General features: G+C 42.7%; 1 protein-coding gene across 1 annotated transcript in view; it reads left to right on the plus strand.

Annotated features, from left to right (window-relative positions):
- The window catches only part of PPP1R1B (protein phosphatase 1 regulatory inhibitor subunit 1B), a 118,334-nt gene that overhangs the window by 77,785 nt on the left and 17,382 nt on the right, over window positions 1-23,167 (plus strand). Inside the window, exons 4-5 of the mRNA XM_089687968.1 lie at window positions 6,996-7,071; window positions 18,138-18,314. Of these exons, the coding sequence (XP_089544094.1) occupies window positions 6,996-7,071; window positions 18,138-18,314 (253 nt within the window). The remainder of the gene's footprint in view (window positions 1-6,995; window positions 7,072-18,137; window positions 18,315-23,167) is intronic.

Genomic DNA, 23,167 nt, shown 5'->3' on the forward strand with positions numbered 1-23,167 from the left:
GTTCTCCCAGAAGAGAAGAAAACCCTTCTGAGCACTTTTATATGGCTTCAAGAAGTTGTTCTCAGTTAAACAGTTCCTTGGGCATCCCATGTATCCCTTATCCCTATTCAAGTTTAAATCTCCTAATAAAATAAAAAATCAAGTTCCAGGGCTGTTTACTGTCTCTGGAGTGCAAGGCTGGAGAGAAATATGTGTTGCCTGGCTGTGCAGGAATATAGAGAGACCCGAATCTCTAGTGACTCCTAAGGGGGTCGTGCTACACAAAGAATGCCAGCAAACACAAATGCTCCTGCGCTTGGGGATGGACTCGATGCAGGCTACAACCACATTAAGAATGTCCTGAAACATGCACACCTTGCTGCCCTTAAATAGACCGGAGGAATCCAACATCCAATCATGTGCAAGCAAAAATGCGTGTTTTTTCAAAATTTTCCTTGCACGTGATTTGGCATTCTTTGTGTGAGGAAAGAACAAACAGAGGGCGCACAGGCCTAGTGCATTACCATAAAAATGTTTAATAAAAAATAAAGTAGGTGTTGTACTCACAAACAAGAATAAAGTCAAGGCACATCATAAAAGAACAGCTGGGTCAACACCGCGCTGAGTAACAGTCCGCAATAGGGAGTGAAGACATCTAATAGGCTGGCGCATTTCAAGGACTTGCCTCTTCCTCAGAGCCCCTGAGGAAGAGGCAAGTCCTCGAAACGCGTCAGCCTATTGTATGTCTACACTCCCCATTGCGGACTGTTACTCAGCGCGGTGTTGACCCAGCTGTTCTTTTATTATGTGCCTTGACTTTATTGTCATTTGTGAGTACAACACTTACTTTATTTCTTAATAAACATTTTTTATGGTAATGCACTAGGCCTGTGCGCCCTCTGTTTGTTCTTTCCTCACACAAAGAATGCCAAATCACGTGCAAGGAAAATTTTGAAAAAACATGCATTTTTGCTTGCACATGATTGGATGCTGGAAGTCAGCAGAGCTTACACTCATTTACTAAGCTGTGGAGCAACTGCTCTTACAGACTGCACCTGCACTTTGCAAAGTGCACAGTCTATTTGCCTTTAGTAAATCAACCCCTTTATCCAGCAGGTATTTGGAAAGGAACATGGTACGGAGTACCATTGGGGTACAGTACCGAGTGATAATTTTATAGCCGGATTCCTGGTACTTACTAAATATAGAGGAATTATATGACAGGGAAAGTATATCATTTCTCAGGGGAAAGGATACTGTTAAAGTCTCTTTCCCAGTATTCTAAGTATTGCTTTGGGTGCAGGGGCGGACTGACAACTCATGGGGCCCCTGGGCAATAGGGGATCATTGGGCCCCTGTGTCCTTGCCCAAACTCAAAAAAGCCTATGAAAGAGGTACCAGGGGCATCTCATGGGGCCCCCTACTGACCCTGGGCCCTCGGGCAGTGCCCGAGTTTCCAAATGTCAGTCTGCCCCTGTTTGGGTGTTTGGAAACTTCAGAGTTTGCCCAAGCTGGACATTGATGTTTGATACAAAAGGGTTAAACTATGTGTGGTATGTGGTGATAATAATATTATTATTATTATTATTATTAATGGAAATATGGCATTTCCCCGCTAATAACAAATAGCAAGCAAGCCCTTTAAAAAAAATTCAAACAATACCCATATAGGCGCAACTAATGCAAATAAAGAATGATATATTTTATCCAGGGCTTTTTTTCTCAGAGGAAAGGTGGTGGAACTCCCCCACCCAAACCTGGCCACGCCCCCATCAAACCCTAGGACCACCCCTTTAGAGAACAGGAATGCAAGTAAAATTTGGGAGGGGCTATAAAAGTAAATGTATGGAATTAACACCGCCCCCCCCCCCACATTAGTAAGAATAGCGAGTAACACTGCCCCCCCCCACATTAGCAAGAAAAGCGAGAAAAATTGTATCGCCGCTCCTTACCTGATGCTGACGATCCGCGCTATGGTAGGATCGACGAGCAGAGGGCGTGATGACGTCAGCGCGCACCGCCGGGTGTACTAAGATACACCTTTCCTATGGGGGTGGCCGCGCGCCCCCGATGTTTACACGCTGGCGGTAGAGGGGGGGGGGTGAAGCGTGCATGTCCCCGCTCACCGGCTGTGAGCAGCGGCAGTGACAGGTGCCGGGCACGCGCAAGCATGACATAAACAAGCCGCGTCCGGCACCTGTCACTTTCGCTGCTCTGCATAGCTTGTCAGCTCTGCAGAGGCAGTCGGTGAGCGGGGACAAGAAGAAAAAGGTGGCGGAACGCAGTACCGCCGCGTTCCGGCAGAAAGAAAGCCCTGATTTTATCTATGACAAGCTGTCGATTTCCAAGATGACAGATTATATCAGTTGATACAGTGAATGTGTTGCATCACCATCCAACAATGTTTACATGATCATTAATGTATTTGCTTTTCTGTAGCCAGCTTAAACTAGAGCTGATGAAGATTGTAATAATTACATGTAAAATGTCAAGGCCTGTATAAACAACCCTGCACTCCCCCCCGTCACTACCCCGTTCTTGTTCTAATCAACAAGAGCCTCCATGCTGTAGGAATCACAGCTGGCTATCTGTGGACTTGAAATAAGAAATATGAACCCACAGCAGTGACACTGCTAAAGTATACAGAGAGTTCTGTGTGTGGGCCCAAGGGCTCAACGTGTCCCTAAATGTTTTAAAAAGGCCCAGCATGACAGCACTGCTTATGCCATTGGGGACGTATCACTGGAACGTTACATAAACACAAACATTCTCAAATTTCTGTTGAGGTGCAGCAGAACATTTTTGCTTCTTAGAAAAATACTGTTTTTTTAACTCCCTCCTGACCAATAGTTTATTATATAGATCCATCATAGCGAACTGCAGTAGGACATACTGTAAACATACACTATATTGCCAAAAGTATTGGGACGCCCGCCTTTACACGCACATGAACTTTAATGGCATCCCAGTCCATAGGGTTCAATATTGAGTTGGCCCACCATTTGCAACTATAACAGCGTCAACTCTTCTGGGAAGGCTGTCCACAAGGTTTAGGAGTGTATCTATGGGAAGGTTTGACCATTCTTCCAGAAGTGCAGTTGTGAGGTCAGGCACTGATGTCAGATGAGAAGGCCTGGCTCACAGTCTCATCCCAAAGGTGTTCTATGGGGTTGAAGTCAGGACTCTGTGCAGGCCAGTCAAGTTCCTCCACCCCAAACTCACCCATCCATGTCTTTATGGGCCTTGCTTTGTGCACTGGTGCGCAGTCATGTTGGAACAGGAAGGGGCCATCCCCAAACTATTCCCACAAAGTTGGGAGCATGAAATTGTCCAAAATGTCTTGGTATACTGACGCCTTAAGAATTCCCTTCACTGGAACTAAGAGACCAAGCCCAACCCCTGAAAAACAACCCCACACCATAATCCCCCCTCCACCAAACTTTACACAATGCAGTCAGGCAAGTACCATTCTCCTGGCAACCGCCAAACCCAGATTTGTTCATCAGATTGCCAGACAGAGAAGTGTGATTCATCACTCCAGAGAACACGTCTCCACTGCTCTAGAGTCCAGTGGCAGCATGCTTTACACCACTGCATCCGACACTTTGCATTGCACTTGGTAATGTAAGGCTTTGATGCAGCTGCTCGGCCATGGAAACCCATTCCATGAAGCTCTCTACGCACTGTTGCTGTGCTAATCTGAAGGCCACACAAAGTTTAGAGGTCTTCAGTTATTGACTCTGCAGACAGTTGGTGACTTCTTGGCACTGTGTGCTTCAGCATGCACTGACCCCTCTCTGTCATTTTACGTGGCCTACCACTTCATGGCTGAGTTGCTGTTGTTCCCAGTTGCTTCCACTTTGTTATATGAGCAGGCCAGAACCAACTCTTGAGGGAATCCATTCCACATTTTCACAGCTCTTACTGTGAAGAAACGTTTCCGTATTTGATTTGATTAAACCTTTCCGTATTTGATTTGATTTTCATCCAGACATAAAGAGTGCCTCCTTGTCCTTTGTGATGACCTCAGGGTGAATAACTCTACACCGAGTTCACTATATGAACCACTGATACATGTTGATCATATCCCCCCTTAATCTCCTCTTCTCAAGAGAGAATAAATTCAGTTCCTCTAATCTTTCCTCTTAGCTGAGCTCCTCCATGCCTCTTATCAGTTTGGTTGCCCTTCTCTGCACTTTCTCCAGTTCCCCAATGTTCTATTTGTGAATTGGTGCCCAAAACTGAACTGCATATTCCAGATGAGGTGTTACTAATGATTTGTACCGGGGTAATATGATATCTCTCTCTGGAGTCTATACCTCTTTTAATACAAGAGAGGATTTTACTCGCTTTAGAAACCTCAGCTTGGCATTGCATGCCATTATTAAGCTTGTGATCTAACAGAACACCCAGATCCTTCTCCACCATTGATTCCCCCAGTTGTACCCCCCCAGTATGTATGATGCATGCATATTCTTAGCCCCCAAGTGCATCACCTTACATTTATCAACATTAAACCTCATTTGCCACATAGTTGCCCAATTACACAGTGCATTGAGGTCGGCTTGTAATTTAGGGACATCCTGTAAGGATGTTATTCCACTGCACAGCTTGGTGTCATCTGCAAAGACTGAAATGGGATTTTTAATCCCAGACCCTATATCGTTTATAAATATATTAAAAAGTAAGGGTCCCAACACTGAACCTTGGGGTACACTACTGACAACCCTAGACCATTCACAGTATGAATCATTAACCACTACTCTCTGAATACCATCTTTTAGTCAGTTTTCCATCCATTTACATACAGATTTTTCACTGAAAGTGACATAGTATAAGCTTCTTGTAGTCTCTATACAGCAGACCAGAGACTGTGAGAGGTAAAAGCAGCACACAGTATGGTGTTTTGCAGTTCAAGTGGCATGCTGATAGGAGGAGAGAACATAGTGACACAGATGAGCTCATCAGTCTGCTGCTTCTCCTTTCACTGTCCAGCCACAAGCTGGGGGAGTACAGGATCTTTAAGTGTGACTTAAGTGCAACAGAGAAAAAGCATGTCTCCTGTCCTGTCACATAGGGTTGCGCATTGTGGAGGAGCTGTGTAAATATAGAAACGAAATGGATAGAAATGTAAATCCTTTTTACAGATAAAACAATTTCCTTATATGTATTTCATCTGTTTGTTGGGAGGTGCAGCATGGTGCGGTGACAGTAAGTACACAGAGTCCAATTGCAGTAACAGAAATTGTATTAATGTCAGAGTTCAACTTTGCAAGCAGTCTGGAGGGAAGGCACCCAGTTGGGAACACTCACAGGTTGCAACAGCAATGTAGAATGGAGCAGGTCTTGGATGTGCCAACAGCGTCTGTCTCAGAGGGTGGAATGCGACCTGGCTAGTCTGTACTCAAATTGGAGGATTCCAGGAGGATAGTGTGTCCCTATCCTTCCCTACTCATCTAGAACCTTTCCTTGCCGCTACTCACTTTCCCTGACAGATGGGTAACCTGTCCTTAAACTACCCACTCACCCACTACCCAAACATGGGAGCCAGGATCCTAAATATACTCTGCCTGACCCAAGATGACCACCAAGGTCACATGGGGCAGTAGCATCCATGCAGGTAGCTTCCCCAGTGACCCAGCAAACCATAGAGGAGTATTGTTCCTCTTGACTCCCTCTACAATGCCACTGAGGTTGAGCACCACCTGCAGTGGAGAAAGTAAACTGCACCTGCTTACATGTTTGTCTGGTGTTCCACTTTAAAATGCAAATTCACTTTTACACACTTTTTTGGTAGTTGTAATGCTGAGCCTGAGCAGCATAGTAATACATTTTGTTAGTAATCATTGTCTATATTCTTCTAGAGATATGCATATATTACTGTCAAAAGCACTGCTACCCTCAACCACCACCTCCTTCCTTGCCCCTCTCACCTGGAAGTTGGGCATATGGTGACAGTCCATTACCTTCTGGACTGTCACACATCCCTCCCTTGTCCCCAAGAATCACTGTTAGTCCTCATGCACACTGGACATTTTTACAGCTGCTGTTTTTAGCTGTTGGCATTTTTTTCTACATGTTAAATCCCAAGTTAGTCAATGAGAACTGTCTCAATTAGCACTACTGATGTAGCTTGGACTAGATTCCTGTACTACTTCAAGGCTACTTCTATCCGACTCGTGCCCATAGACTTTAATGGAAGTCGGATCCTCATCTATATTGAAGTCATTTGGATCTGTCATTACAGGAAGATTACCCAGGCATTCCCTGGGAGTTGCTTCAAAGTCGTATCAAGTTGTATCAAAGTAGTACTCAAGTTGCCAGGAAGTTGTCTGGCAAAGTCACTCTGTAAGCTATGTGACTTTCTGATTGCAGTAGTGTGAACCGAGACTTATTTCCATTTCAGGCTTGGGTCGGCAATGATGCGTCCAATTGCTTACTGGGTTTTACATCTTTCAGAAACTCAAGATGCATAAGACATTAGCAAGTGTTTCAATATACCAGGAATCACCTGTAAACCTCAGATATGAAATCTGAACAAAGCATATAGTCCCTCTATAGTCTGCACTAAATGTCATTTCAGTCTGCTGCTTCCTTCTTCTGCTATCTGAATGAGTCAATTGTGACAAGTTTTCCTGACACCAAGAGAAAAAAGGTGACGGAGAGGGACCTCCAGCACACAGCCTGTGATTGACAGCCTAAGCTCTGTTCCCATGTGCTGTGTGAAGGGGGGTGTGTCTCTTCCCTCCAATCAGCTCTCAGAGCTCTCCTCACTGAGCTCTGCGGTGTGTAATTTCAACTCTCCACCTCCTGTTTTCTGAAATCTCAGACAAGCTTTATACACTTTGGACTTTGAATAGCTGTATAGAAGAGAAGTCTCCAGATAAACAGATACAACATACGTACAACCACTTTAAATTAGTATTTGATTGACTTTATTATAAAGCTGTATTACTGTTGGGGGTAATTCTTTATTATGTGGACCCTAAATAGTCCCTCTTCTTATTCCCAATCAGAAGTTGGCAGGAGATGCCCAACCACTAAAGACAAAGAGATCTAACCCTTGTCCCTACATTCCTCCATCAATTAAAGGTAAGTTATTCTGTACAGTGTAATTAAAGCACATGTAATTCCAATCACTAACATCTCATATAAGGTTTAACATGTTGTTGCCATGTTCTAATATGTTAAATTTACAGCTTGCATTAAATAATGCTTAGTGATCCTACCATGAAGATTCTTGTTCAGAACTATAAGGTGACAAACGTGCGCACAGTGTGTGCTGGATGTGCATGGGCACACACTAATCCAAGTGTTGGCAACCTGTCGATCACGAGCAGGTGACAGTTAGACAGTGATCCTTCCTTTCCTGCTCCTGGAACCTTGACAGAAGGGGCAGCGAGGGGGCATTTACTGGAACTGATCGGTATGCTCCTCCTGCAGCAACTGAAAGTAGGGTTCCTCTCCTTCCCACCGGCATTCAGCTGCCACAGGAGGAAAATACAGGCAATTGTTATCCTACTGACACCGTCCACTCAGCAAGCATTATCAATAAAGTAGCACCAGGATCTTATTTACCTTGGGAAGGGGTGCACACAAATTGTGCATGCGCAATAAGTGTTTATTTACTTTATAAATGTTTTAATACATTTATAAATAAATGTATACAAAAATGTTAAAGTGTGTGTGTGTGTGTAGTCTACACTCCTCTCTCTCCCCGCCTCTCGGCCTCTCTATGATGTCAAGCTGGATCGGGACTAGGAAGCGCCTGTTGGATGGGGATAACTCTGCCCGACAGGGAAGTCCTAGGCTTGTGCCAGGTGCAGGAGCGCACTCAGCACAGCATTGCAAGCTCTGGCTCTGACTGCAAGTATTGTAAGCTGTGTACATTCAGCCCATATGGAAGAAAAATATATTTGAAATATATATATATATATTTCAAAATATATTTCAATAAATATATATATATATATATATATATATATATATATATATATATTTATATATTACTAAATATATTAAACATATATTTTTTAAATATATTCTTCAGATTTGTTTAACATAAAAAATTTATTTTAACATATACTGTATTTGTAAATGCATTCCAAAAATGTACCGTATATACTCGAGTATAAGCCGACCCGAATATAAGCCGAGGTACCTAATTTTACCACAAAAAACTGGGAAAAACTATTGACTCGAGTATAAGCCGAGGGTGGGAACACCAGTGGGAAGAATTGTGCCTCATCATTGGTGTCAGTGGGAGGAATAGTGCCCCATCATTGGTGTCAGTGGGAGGAATAGTGCCCCATCATTGGTGTCAGTGGGAGGAATAGTGCCCCATCATTGGTGTCAGTGGGAGGAATAGTGCCCCATCATTGGTATCAGTGGGAGGAATAGTGCCCCATCATTGGTATCAGTGGGAGGAATAGTGCCCCATCATTGGTGTCAGTGGGAGGAATAGTGCCCCATCATTGGTATCAGTGGGAGGAATAGTGCTCCATCATTGGTGTCAGTGGGAGGAATAGCGCCCCATCATTGGTGTCAGTGGGAGGAATAGTGCCCCATCATTAGTATCAGTGGGGGGAATAGCACCCCATTATTGGTGTCAGTGGAATAGTGCCCCATCTTTGGTGTCAGTGGGAGGAATAGTGTCCCAACATTGGTGTCAGTGGGAGGAATAGTATCCCATCATTGGTGTCAGTGGGGGGGTGGAGGAATAGTGCCCCATCGTTGGTGTCAGTGGGGGGGAGGAAAAGTGCCAGATCGTTGGTGTCAGTGGGAGGAATAATGCCCCATCATTGGTATCAGTGACACCAATGATGGGGCACTATTTCTCCCACTGACACTTGCTGACCCCTGTTCCAGTATGGTGCTGCTGCAGCCAGCATATGTGGTTGCAGCAGCACCTAAGCATGGCACACTTACCTGCATCTCCTTCACTCGATTTTCGCGGGGCCGCTCAGCTCCGCCTCCTTGCCGGTGATTGGCCGCCTGTGTGCCTTTCCCGAGCTACAGTTCTGGCGGCCAATCACCGGTGAGAAGGCAGAGCCGAGCATCCGCGCGAACATCCAGTGGACGAACCGAATGAAGGAGCAGCCGCGCTTCCTGGACCGGATCGTCGTGGGACCGGAGCCAGGTAAGAGACAGCAGCCCCCTGCAGACATTGACTCGAGTATAAGCCGAGGGGGCCGTTTTTCAACACAAAAAATGTGCTGAAAAACTCGGCTTATACTCGAGTATATACGGTAGATTTGTATTTTTAAAGACATGCAGTATATTTGAAAATGTATTTTTAAAAATATTTTTCATATATTTTGTAATAAATTTTTTTTTAACATACTGTATATATATATATATATATATATATATATATATTTATTTATTTATTTATTGAAATATATTGAATATGGCCAAAATTGTAATATTTCAAATATATGCCAATATATTTGTGAAGACTATTTTAAAAATATATTTCAGATATATTTGTCTTCCATGTGGGAGTGTACTTGTCCATCAAGGTTTTAGCAGCACTTTGCCGACACTTCATCTTTTCTGCGTTCTTTCATCCTCTAGTGAATTGTGCCGCCCAGGGCTTCAGCCCCTCTGTTTAGAATGGGCAGATTTCTCACTGAAAGGGAGGAGACATACCCTATATTGCCAAAAGTATTGGGACGCCTGCCTTTACACGCATATGAACTTTAATGACATCCCAGTCTTAGTCCGTAGGGTTCAATATTGAGTTGGCCCACCCTTTGCAGCTATAACAGCTTCAACTCTTCTGGGAAGGCTGTCCACAAGGTTTAGGAGTGTGTCTATGGGAATGTTTGACCATTCTTCCAGATGCACATTTGTGAAATCAAGCACTGGTGTCAAACGAGAAGGACTGGCTCACAGTCTCCACTCTAATTAATCCCAAAGGTGTTCTATCGGGTTGAGGTCAGGACTCTATGCAGGCCAGTCAAGTTCCTCCACCCCAAACTCCCTCATCCATGTCTTTATGGACCTTGCTTTGTGCACTGGTGCACAGTCATGTTGGAACAGGAAGGGGCCATCCCCAAACTGTTCCCACAAAGTTGGGAGCATGAAATTGTCCAAAATGTCTTGTATGTTGACACCTTAAGAGGTCCTTTCACTGGAACTAATGGTACAAGCACAACCCCTGAAAAACAACCCCAGACTATAATCCCCCCTCCACCAAACTTTACACTTGGCACAATGCAGTCAGGAAAGTACTGTTCTCCTGGCAACCGCCAAACCTAGACACATCCATCAGATTGCCAAACAGAGAAGCGTGATTCATCACTCCAGAGAACGCGTTGCCACTGAGTCATGTGGTGGTGCGCTTTACACCACTGCATCCAATGCTTTGCATTCCACTTGGTAAGGCTTGGATGCAGCTGCTCGGCCATGGAAACCCATTCCATGAAGCTCTCTACACACTGTTGTTGTGCTAATCTGAAGGCCGCATGAAGTTTGGGGGACTTTAGATACTGACTCTGCAGAAAGTTGGTGACTTCTGCACACTGTGCACTGCAGCATGGACTGGCCCCGCTCTGTCATTTTACGTGGCCTACCACTTTGTGGCTGAGTTGCTGTTGTTCCCAGTTGTTTCCACTTTGTTAAAATTCCACTAACAGTTGACTGTGGAATATTTAGTAGCAAGGAAATGTCATGGATGGAAGTATTGCACAGGTGGCAACCTATCACGCTTGGAGTCACTGAGCTCCTGAGAGCGACCCATTCTTTCACAAATGTTTGTAGAAGCAGTCTGCATGCCTAGGTGCTTGATTTTATACACCTGTGGACATGGAGATGATTGAAACACTTGAATCCAATGATTTGGAGGGGTGTCCCAATACATTTGGCAATATAGTATATCTCCACTCTATCCAAAACTCAAAAATGTTTTGCCTTTAGTTATACTTTAACTGCAGCAGAGAAAAACTAGGTCTCCTTCCCTGCAAGATAGGGCTGTTTTAATCTCAGGTCTGGAAGGACAGACATTTCAATCCTTTGGCCGGTACTGTAAATATAGGTCCCATACTGTATATGTATTAAATCTGCGTTTCCCCATTTGCCTAGAGTTTTGCGTTAACAAGTACTTGTTATTTCTAAATTGCTTCAGCTTTCTTTCTGAGCACTAGACATGTGCAAAAGGAAAACAAAAAATTGTCAAACCTTAAATTTGTGTGCACTCGTGAAATGGTGACGAACCTCAGTACCCTATATTTTCTATAGGTCAACACATTTAAAGCTCCTTATAGGTCATCAGTTTACAGTTAGAGGTCTGGTGCAAGAATCATTGCTCTCATTCTGACGTGTGCGGCGATATGTCACATGTGTATCGCAATCGACATTGTCATGCGTAGGTGCCCGTGTGTGGTTTTACATTTGTACATGCATATATGTGGGGGTGGGGGGGCCTCAGTTTTTTTGGGGGGGGATGGTATGTGCTTGGGTGTATCTTTCATTTTTTACAATAAAAAAAACTTTTTGGTTCTCTTTATTGAGGCATCCGGGGTCTAAAAGACCCTGCAAGTCTCCCCTGTGCTCCACTGAATGTAATGCGGTGAACATCACACCACATTACATTCTTTTCCGGCTTCCATGGCCAGGAATCTCTCAATGGGACAAGAAGGGGAGGGGAGCGGATGTGTCCACTCTCCTCCCTCCCTTTTAGCAGATGGAGGTGAGCAGGTCCCGGGCATGCAGATGGCAAGCGGAGCCTAGGAGACCTTGGGGAAGAGGCTGGCACTGTGCGGAAGCAATCCACCTGCCCGACAGCCTGAACTACATGTTCTGGGTGTTGGGTGATAGGAATCAAACATCGCTGTATTCTATTCTATTCTTTTCTATTCTATTACTTTATTTTATATTCTATTCTAATGTATTCTATTTGAATTCAAATTCATTCTATTAAAAATTTGAATTTCATAAGACAGGTATATTCTTTCTCTTCTATTCTGTTCTATTGCTTTTCGATTCTATTCTTTTCTAGTCTTTAAGTTTCTATTCTAATATTTTCTAGTCTATTATTTTTTATTCTCTATTCTATTCTAATTGATTCTTATCCTTTCTATTCTATTCCTTTACGTTCTATTCTATTTTTCTCTGTTTTAATCTATTATTTTCTATTCTATTCTTTTCTTGTGTATTCTGTTCTTTTCTTTTATTTTCTATTCTGTTCTGTTATTTTCTATTCTGTTTTTTTCTTCTCTATTCTTTTCTATTCTATTCTATTTTATTCCATTATTTGAATTATTATTGTATTCTATTCAAATTCATTCTATTTGAAATTCAAATCTCAGAAGACAGTTATATTCTTTCTATTTAATTCTATTCTCTTCTGTTGTTTTTCTATTCTATTCTTTGATTTTCTATTCTATTCTATTCTATTCTGTGACCATGTTAAATGCTGGATTTGTATGTAGATAGACACAGTGCTTGACCAAGCTTTGGCCAAATCCTTGGCCAGTTGTGCTAACCCCCTTTAGATGACCGACAGACTATTGTTTTTGCACACATTTCATCACAAATCTGAACAGATCAGACAGGCAACAATACAAAACTTTAGCATATTCAGAATAAATAGATCTTAGACACCCAATATCAAAATACTACCCGTACTGGTATACAGGTGTAATGGAGCCCTGTGTGATTTTATTGGCACAGGCAGATTCCAGGCAAAAATATGCGAAGGTCCCTTATAAAATTTTCAAAGGACAGGATGTTATAGATGCCAAAATGTAATTCACTGATATATGTGTGCATTTTTCACACCCATATAAAGGCAATCAATGCTGCACATGGGTACCTGAAGTGCAATACTTTGTGCACAATGGGCAGCACAGTGGCTAAGTGGTTAGCACATCCACCTGGCAGTACTATGGTCATTGGTTTTAATCCCAACCAGGGCACCACCTGCCTGAAGTTTGCATGTTCTCCCTGTGCCTGTGTGGGTTTTCTTCCACATTCCAAAGACATGTTGGTAGGTTAATTGACTCCTGTCTGAATTGGCCTTGGTATATGTCACAGTAGGTATAGTGTTCTTTGGATGCAACTCAGCATTCTCTCTCCTCCAAACACGACGAGTTGTGTTTCTACCAAACAGTTCTATTTTGGTTTCATCTGACCATATGACATTCTCCCAATCCTCTTCTGGATCATCCAAATGCTCTCTAGCAAACTTCAAACGGGCCCGGACATGTACTGGCTTAAGCAGGGGGACACGTCTGACACTGCAGGATCTGAGCCCCTGTCGGCATAGTGTGTTACTGATGTTAGCCTTTGTTACGTTGGTCCCAGCTCTCTGCACGTCATTCACTAGGTCCCCCCGCGTGGTCCTGGGATTTTTGCTCACCGTTCTTGTGATCATTTTGACCCCACGGGGTGAGATCTTGCGTGGAGCCCCAGATCGAGGGAGATTATCAGTGGTCTTGTATGTCTTCCATTTTATAATTATTGCTCCCACAGTTGATTTGTTCACACCAAGCTGCTTGCCTATTGCAGATTCAGTCTTCCCAGCCTGGTGCAGGTCTACAATTTTGTTTCTGGTGTCCTTTGACAGCTCTTTGGTCTTCACCATAGTGGAGTTTGGAGTGTGACTGTTTGAGGTTGTGGACAGATGTCTTTTATACTGATAACAAGTTCAAACAGGTGCCATTGATACAGGTAATGAGTGCAGGACAGAGGAGCCTCTTAAAGAAGAAAGTACAGGTCTGTGAGAGCCAGAAATCTTGCTTGTTTGTAGGTGACCAAATACTTATTTTCCACCATAATTTGCAAATAAATTCTTTCCAAATCAGCCAGTGTGATTGTCTGGATTTTTTGTTCTCATTTTGTCTCTCATAGTTGAGGTCTACCTATGATGCCAATTACAGGCCTCTCTCATCTTTTTAAGTGGGAGAACTTGCACAATTGGTGGCTGACTAAATACTTTTTTGCCCCACTGTATGAGTGTAGGTTAGGGACCTTAGATTGTACGCCTCTTGAGGGTTAGGGACTGACATGAATGTACAATATATATGTAAAGCGCTGCATAAATTGACATTGCTATATAAGTACCTCGAATAAATAAATAAATCTCATAGTGCCCATGTACATTGACGTATGTGGGTAAGAGGACTGGTCCATTTAAACATTGTTTTCATAATCACAGAAGCAACATTAGGGCTGCAATGGCAAAAATGAAGGGTGAGCAGATTGACTTGAACAAACCAATACCAGTACATTTTTTCAGGAATAACAATCAGATCCATGAACATAGGGGCATTGTGATCAAATGCGTCAAGAGTCCTGTGAGAGGCAGAGACCACGAGTCCTTGATTTGCAACCTTGGTACGGTACAGCCGGTTGAATTAAATACCAATTTATCATTTGCATTCTTCCTTGTGACTGTATGCAAACACACTGCAGAATATAATCCCATGGGCAATACGTTTAACCACTTCAATACTGAGACAATTCTGACACTACTCACATATAATATTATTATTATAATACAAGATTTATATAGCTTCAACAGTTTTCTCAGTGCTTTACAATATAATGGGAGACAATACAGCAACAATACACTTCAATACAAGAGGGATAGGAGGGCCTGATCCTGGGAGCTTAGAATCTAATAAGGAGGGGCTGGTGGAATAATTATACGTACAAATCTATATTCTTTGCTAGAAAATTACTTACAACCCTCAAACATTATACAGTATATATATATATTTATATATATATGTAACACCCTGCTGTAATGTCAGCTGTATGATGTTAAAATCAACACAAGATGGCAGTGTCCTGCAAATTCAGAGGCAGGCACATTCTGCAGAGCAGCCCCATGGACCCTGTATGCTGAATCTCAGGACTTTGCTGGTGGGCATTATACCAGAGGACTACTTTTCTCAGAGGTGCTGGTGTGTGGGAAGGGGCAGATATATACAGAAGCCTGGGAGACTGGACAGAAAGTGAGAGGGGAGAGATCTAGAGTGGGGAAGGAGGAAGAACGAGAGTGGTGCCGACTGCCAGAGAAACAGGCCAGAGTACAAGAGAGAAGAAGCAAGGAGGAGCCACTGAACTTCTACCACCAATGCCACTGGTCACCGCATCCCAATGTGGGGTTGCCCTTTTTGCCAATAAGCTCATTTGCCAATTTAACACTTTATTTACCTAAAAGCTGCTCTTTTTCCAGTGCATTAAAGGAGACAACAGGCAAGTCAAGTGTCACAAAAAGGGAAAGTCCTTGTTCTTTCTTCTACCTCCCCTGTCAGGAACTATCACCTATATCCTTGCCTACTTGTGCACCAACAGGGCCCCAGCGAGTGCAAAAAAGAGTCCTCACTGCACTTAAAGGGACATGACTACCCTGGTCAAAGAGCTCCTTTACCCCTGATTTAAACCTTGCTGTCAGACTCTGAGGGCCCAAAGTGAGCTAGCCCCGTTGTTGCTAGTTCTGATTTCTTAATGGGGTTGCCATCACCTCAGGTCAGAGGCAGTAGGTTAATTTCTGAAAAGCAGGCCTGCTAACACTGATTGAACTTCTGCTATATGTGTTACTTTGTTGCTTAGAGTTGCTAAAAGTAATTATTGCCATTCCAAGTATCAATACCAGTTTGTACTGTTCAACCTCTAATCAAAGCGTGTTTACTTTCTGGTGTTAATTTACTCTGGTTAAAGGAATCTTATGGTGTCAACAAGGTTTGTACCTTCAGAGAGGGGTCCAGAATGACAGGGAGCCCAAAAATAACTCCTGGGGGGTAGTGTTGCATACACTCACTGGCCACTTTATTACTGTAGGTACACCTTGTTAGTGCCAAGAAAATATCCCCCACACCATTACACCACCAGCCTGAGTTGTTGATACAAGGCAGGATGGATCCATGCTTTCATGTTGTTTATGCTAAATTCTGACCCTACCATCTGAATGTCACAGCAACCAGTCTGCCCATTCTCCTCTGACCTCAAAAAGGCATTTTCGGGCACACAACTGCCGCTCACTGGATATTTTCTCTTTTTCATACACTCACTGGCCACTTTATTACTGTAGGTACACCTTGTTAGTGCCAAGAAAATATCCCCCACACCATTACACCACCAGCCTGAGTTGTTGATACAAGGCAGGATGGATCCATGCTTTCATGTTGTTTATGCTAAATTCTGACCCTACCATCTGAATGTCACAGCAACCAGTCTGCCCATTCTCCTCTGACCTCAAAAAGGCATTTTCGGGCACACAACTGCCGCTCACTGGATATTTTCTCTTTTTCGGACCATCCTCTGTAAACCCTAGAGATGTCTGTGCGTGTAAGGTTTTTTAAATACTCAGACCAGCCCATCTGGCACCAACAACCATGCCACGTTCAACGTCACTTAAATCCCCTTTCCTCCCCATTCTGATGCTTGGTTTGAACTTTTGTTGTCTTCACAATATCTACATGCCTAAATGCATTGAGTTGCCGCCATGTGATTGGCTGATTAGCAATTTGTATTACCAAGCAATTGGACAGGTGTATTTACATAAGCGGTTTGTGTTACGGCGCTGCATTATTTTAACTAACAATTGCGCGGTCATACAACGCTGCACCAAAATGAAGTTTACATCTTTTATTCCCCACAAATTGTGCTTTCTTTCGGTGGTATTTGCTCGCCTGTGCGTTTTTTATTTTTTGCGCTATAAACAAAAAAAAAAACAATTTTGAGAAAAAAAAACATATTTTGGACTTTTTGCTATAAAATATGTCCAGTAAAAAAAATGTAAAAATCTAATTTTGTCATAAATTTCAGCCAAAATGCATTCTGCGGCATGTCTTTGCTAAAAAAAATCCCAATAGGTGTAAATTAATTGGTTTACGTGAAAGTTATAGCGTGCACAAATGCCAGGATAGATACTGGATTTTTAATTTTTTTTATACTAATAATGGCGGCGATCAGCAATGAAATTCGATCCATGTATAAGCAGGCTGGTTGTTCTGAAATCGATCCATTGAATGATTTCACTACAACCGGTGTGTCAGATTTTTTTGCATGTGATTAGTGCTGACCACTATTGTTCCCTGCCAGCAGAACACAATGCTGCGGGAGGGATGCCACCATCAACGCTGACTGTGGTTGCAGAAAAGAAAATTACATCATCTATGGCCTGCCTTACAGTACACCATGCCCAGTTTATTCTAATGACCTTTAGTGGACCCTCACTGTTTGCTCTGGTGGGTCACAAGTACTGTAGTCTGACACTGCTTAGACATACATTACCTAAACATAGTAACTAGATTGCAAATTAGATTCATTGTGGATAAGTAAAATATACACTATATTGCCAAAGGTATTGGGACGCCCCTCCAAATCATTGGATTCAGGTGTTCCAATCACCTCCATGGCCACAGGTGTATAAAATCAAGCACCTAGGCATGCAGACTGCTTCTACAAACATTTGTGAAAGAATGGGTCGCTCTCAGGAGCTCGGTGAAGTCAAGCGTGGTACCGTGATAGGTTGCCACCTGTGCAATAAGTCCACCCGTGAAATTTCCTTGCTACTAAATATTTCATGGTCAACTGCTAGTGGTTTTATAACAAAGTGGAAGCAACTGGGAACAACAGCAACTCAGCTACCAAGTGGTAGGCCATGTAAAATGACAGAGCAGGGTCAGCGCATGCTGAAGCACACAGTGCGCAGAAGTCACCAACTGTCTGCAGAGTCAATAGCTAAAGATCTCCAAACCTGTGGCCTTCAGATTAGCACAACAGTGCACAGAGAGCTTCATGAAATCGGTTTCCATGGCTGAGCAGCTGCATCCAAGCCTCAGATCACCAAGTGCGATGCAAAGGGTCGTAGCTAAAGACCACCAAGCTTCATCTGGCCTTCAGATTAGCAAACTAAATAAAATATACTTAAATAAGTTGTACTTTTTACAGAGCATCCAGTCTTTTTTTTTTGGAATAACCTATGGTATTGAGATGGAACCAGTTTTCTATGGAAGACTATTCCACATTTTCAGTCATACATTAATAATAGGCTTTTTAAATTGAGATTCTGAGTAGATTCTCGCTCTTATTTTCTTTGGTAAACCCTGAGTGGCTGGGAGTTACATAGTTAGGGGAAATATATTGATTTTTAGGATGTCTTCTCAGGCTATAGCACTAGCTCTGTTGTTTGTGTTTTACAGCTGTCCAGCGCATAGTACAGTCTCACATGCAGGCCCTTGGCTCTCTTAGTGACAGTGATGATGATGAACAAGAAGAGGTAAATGATGGCATTAAAACTGGAACAGAAGAAACGTCTGTAGAGCCCACAACCACTGAGCCGGAGGAGTGCCTGGACTGTAGTGTGGAAGGTGACACAGGTAAAAGTTAAAAGAGTCCATAATGGCTTGATGATCATAGACATGACAGATTACTTAAAGGTGACAATTGTCCAACTCCAGCAGGACTGGGCTTCAACAGGATGTTTCCTTCAAACCACACAGATCCCCCAAATTTAGGAAACATTTATCAGCTGTTAATTTGTTTCCCAGTAGACTATTGACCCATGGGGGTGCACACAAATGTTAAAGCTTGTATAATTCAGATATAACTGTCTTTGTCCTTATGGGCTGTCAAATATGTGCATCATTCTATTTCACAACATCCAACATCTATCTTTAGTCTACCATTTTCTAATTGGCTTCATGCAGCCTAGTTAGCACTTTCACTGTCTCATGGGGGCAAGAAGCTTCAAACAACAGTCCAGCATCTGCAGCTTTACTGCATTTCCAGAATCAACTTGAAGACCAAGCATTTTCTGGGATGTGTTGTTTAAAAGTTTAAATCTGTATTTTTTGCTAGAAAATTACTTATACCCCCAAACATTATATATATTTTTTAGCAAAGACCCTAAGGAATGAAATGTCAATCATTGGAATTTTGTATGCAACATGGTATTTGAGCAGCGGTTTTTCAAACACAATATTTTTGGAAAAAATACACTTTAGTGAATTAAAAAAAAACACAATAAAAAAGTTTTTTTGTAAAAAATGACGGTGGTTGTTATGGCGAGTAAATACCTATAGAAGAGTAGATACCTAACATGTCACAGTTTAGCTTTGAAAACAGAGAGTTCAACTTTAAATCCAGCTCCCCAAACATATGTCTGTCCCGTCTGTCTGTCTGTCCATCACCATTCTGGTTGGCTACACTGCATCTAGGTGACCTCTGGTGGCCATCTTTTGGTCAGCAGTGTCTTTATAAGTCCCTGTCACCAGGTTTTGGCACAAATTTTGGAAGGTGGCTACAGTAGGGAAAGTGATAGATGCAGGGAAAGGTTCCAGACGAGTAGGGACAGGCTAGGGATCTTCATAGAAGCCTCCCCGTTGGGATTAGAATGACCGGGCCACATTCCGCCATCTGCAGACAGATGCTGTTGGTGCATCTTTACCCTCTGCCTCTTTGCGTTGATCTGAACTTTGAGTGTTACCTTAAGTGGCGCTCCCCAGCTAGGGTTGTTTGTAGTTGGCATACTCTACAATACAAGTTCTGAGTTTATCTGCAACTTGACTCTGTATATTTACTGCCACCGCTCCAGGCTGCACCTACCCACAAGCTCCTACCTTCTAACTTTTAAGATATCTGAGGGATTGGTAAAGGATAACATACATGAGTATCTGCTAGAAAAAAATGACCATAAGCAAAAGCCAGCATGGGTTTAGAAAAGTGCAATTCTATGTGGGGGGGGGGCAGTACCAGTCAGCAGCATATCCTAGCTGATTACCCCAAGTTGTGTGCCCCCAGGGGTTCTTGGGCTACGCCAGGCGATGAACAGGGTCACTTTACCGTTTACACGTGGGTTAACACCTTGCCTGAAGGCATGCTCACTTATGCCCAGGACCAGGTGGAGGCCACGGTCATGTGAAGAGTCAAATATTAGGCAACCCTGACTCAGAGATGAGCCACTTGCATGTAGTAATCATCTATGGAGTTCCTCCATAATTTGCTTTGTCCCAAAGAACTACGCACTTGTACTAATGTAAGTATTGCATTCGGAGTGACATGCAAAGCCATTGCCCACTCCACCAGTCCAGCATACCTCCGATACCTTCCTCCCAGTAATGGAATGAAACCCCGCCAAATGCATAGCGCAGGTCCCATGTTGCGAGTTAACTCTGTCTATCCCTGTACCTAGTGATCAGGCCTTAGATCTCCATAAAGTCTTCTCCCGGTGACCAGATAAGATGGACAGCTAGGGAGGGATTCATAGCGCCACCCACCTTGCTACCGGAATATCTGTCACCTAACCAGGTACCATGCCAACAACTGGTTGCTGTAGCTGTTCTTCCTTGTAGTTACCCTTGGCAACTACCTCCTTGTCTTAGTCTTGCAGGTTAACATTTTTATTTGTGGTGTTACACATACCGCATAGTGCTATTACAGACCCAGGTTCTTTAGGAATACAACTAGACCCAACATGCACCCCTTGAATAACTTTTTCGTACTGTCACCAGTCAGTGTCCCTGATCACCGCCACACTAATTATATGCTGATGCTGTACTGTACTGCACTGGTGACATTATGTAAAAGAAAATTGTGAATTTTTTTTTAATTTCTTCATTTTCTGAAAAATTATGACAAAAAAATTACAACTTCAAAAAACTCCCCATGCCTCTTATGAAATACGTCAGACTTTCTACTTTTGCAAAAAGGGGTAATTTTGGGGGATATCTGTACTGTTCTGACATTTTTGGGCCTCAAGAAATTCGATTGGCTGTCAGTACTTCAGGATTGGTAAACTTTCAGATATATCCAATAGTTTGTGAACTCTAACTTTCCTACAGACTAAATAATAAATACTGATTTAGGTTATTTTCATCAAAGACATGTAGCAGAATACATTTTGGCCTAAATTTATGAAGAACAATTATTTATTTGTAAACTTTTATAACAGAAACAAAGAAAAACGTGGGTTTTTTTTCAAATTTTCATTCTGTTTTTTTTTAATTTAGCAAAAAATAAAAACCCCAGTGGTGATTAAATACCACCAAAAGAAAGCTCTAGTTTTGTGAACAAAGGATAAAATTTTAGTTTGGGTACAGCGTTGTATGACCGCGCAATTGTCATTCAAAGTGTGAGAGTGCTGAAACCTGAAAATTGGCCTGGGCAGGAAGGGGTAAAAGTGTGCGGTATTGAAGTGGTTAATTTTTTTCCCCTTCCTGACCCACATAGGTCTTCTTACCTAAGTCTGCATTCACATCTGAGCACAGTGGTTTTTTAGACATTTTCTGGTGTTTTTTAATGTGTGTGTATATGAATGTTTTAACATCACATTTCAAACATTGTACATGTGTATTCAAGTTTAAGGCTTTTTGGTTTTAGCTGACGGAAAGCACTAGGGATGATAAGATCAGTCATTACAAACTCAAAAATGCCGGAGATACAGTTGTGTCCAAAATTATTCAACCCCCACTGAAATTGAGTGTTTTGGCCAGTTTGACATTGCTTTTGATCATTCAGTCATCTTGCTTACATTTACATTAAAGAGGCACTTGTAGGTCAGACAAATATAACATAACAGTTATAATGAAATAACCACAAATGTCTTTTCTGTGCTCACAGCATTATCAGTTTTATTCAACCCCCAAGTGACATTCAATCTTAGTACTTAGTACAGCATCCTTTTACAGTTATAACAGCTTTTAAACGTGAAGCATAGCTTGACACAAGTGTCTTGCAGCGATCTACGGGTATCTTCGCCCATTCTTCATGGGCAAAGGCCTCCAGTTCAGTCACATTCTTAGGCTTGCGCACTGCAACTGCTTTCTTTAAGTCCCACCAGAGGTTCTCAATCGGATTTAAGTCTGGTGACTGCGATGGCCACTCCAAAATGTTCCAGCCTTTCCTCTGCAACCATGCTCTAGTGGACTTGGAGGTATGCTTGGGATCATTGTCCTGTTGAAAGGTCCAACGTCTCCCAAGCCTCAGGTGTGTGACGGACTGCATCACGTTTCCATCCAATATCTCCTGGTACTGAAGAGAATTCATGGTACCTTGCACACGCTGAAGCTTCCCTGTACCTGCAGAAGCAAAACAGCCCCAAAGCATGATTGACCCTCCACCATGCTTCACAGTAGGCAAGGTGTTCTTTTCATCATAGGCCTTGTTCTTCCTCCTCCAAACATAGCGTTGATCCATGGGCCCAAACAGTTCTAATTTTGTTTCATCAGTCCACAGAACACTATCCCACAACTTTTGTGGTTTGTCCACATGGCTTTTGGCATACTGCAGTCGACTCTTCTTATTCTTTGGAGACAGCAAGGGGGTACGCCTGGGAGTTCTGGCACGGAGGCCTTCATTACGCAGTGTGCGTCTTATTGTCTGGGCTGAAACTTCTGTACCCACATCTGACAAATCTTTTCTCAGTTCCTCAGCAGTCACACGGGGACTTCTCTCCACTCTACGCTTCAGGTAGCGCACAGCAGTCGAAGTCAGCATCTTCTTTCTGCCACGACCAGGTAGCGTTTCAACAGTGCCCTTTGCCTTGAATTTGCGAATGATGCTTCCTAAGGTGTCTCTTGGTATGTTTAACATCTTTGCAATCTTCTTATAGCCATTGCCCTTCCTGTGAAGAGAAATCACCTCTTCTCTTGTCTTCCTGGACCATTCTCTTGCCTTCACCATGTTTGTAACCACACCAGTAAATGTCTAGAAGGAGCTGAGTATCACAGTCATTTTAAAGCTGCCTAATTGGTGCTTATTATGCTTGATTGCTGCTCGGTGACATCCACAGGTGTTTTCAATACCTGATGGAAAGCACCTGTATGAACCTCTGTTCTTCAGAGTGGTAGTCTTTAAGGGGTTGAATAATTGTGGCAATGAAGAAACCACATAAGAACCATTTACTACTGTATTACATAAACAATTGATGTCATTTTAGTTGCATTTGGGTAGTTACAACGTCCTTGTAGGATTTGATTCTGAATACAATTCCAAATGTACACTATAGTCCCTAAACCCCTTTACAGCATTGGGGGTTGAATAATTTTGGACACAACTGTACATCTGAAAAAACGCTTGATTCAAGTGTTTTCAGGCGTTCCTATTTAAGTTTATGGAGCAAAAAATGCTCAAAAGTGCTTAAAAGTAGCTCAAGTAGCCTTTTCAGCTTCAGGCTGGGATTTTGGATGATGTGCAATTTTGGAGCTTCAAGCTACGAAATGCTGTAGTGTGA

The sequence above is a fragment of the Staurois parvus genome, unplaced genomic scaffold (genome assembly GCF_062004578.1).
Source record: "Staurois parvus isolate SC_StPar_1 unplaced genomic scaffold, SC_StPar_1.0 ptg000442l, whole genome shotgun sequence".
Taxonomy (NCBI): Eukaryota; Metazoa; Chordata; class Amphibia; order Anura; family Ranidae; genus Staurois; species Staurois parvus.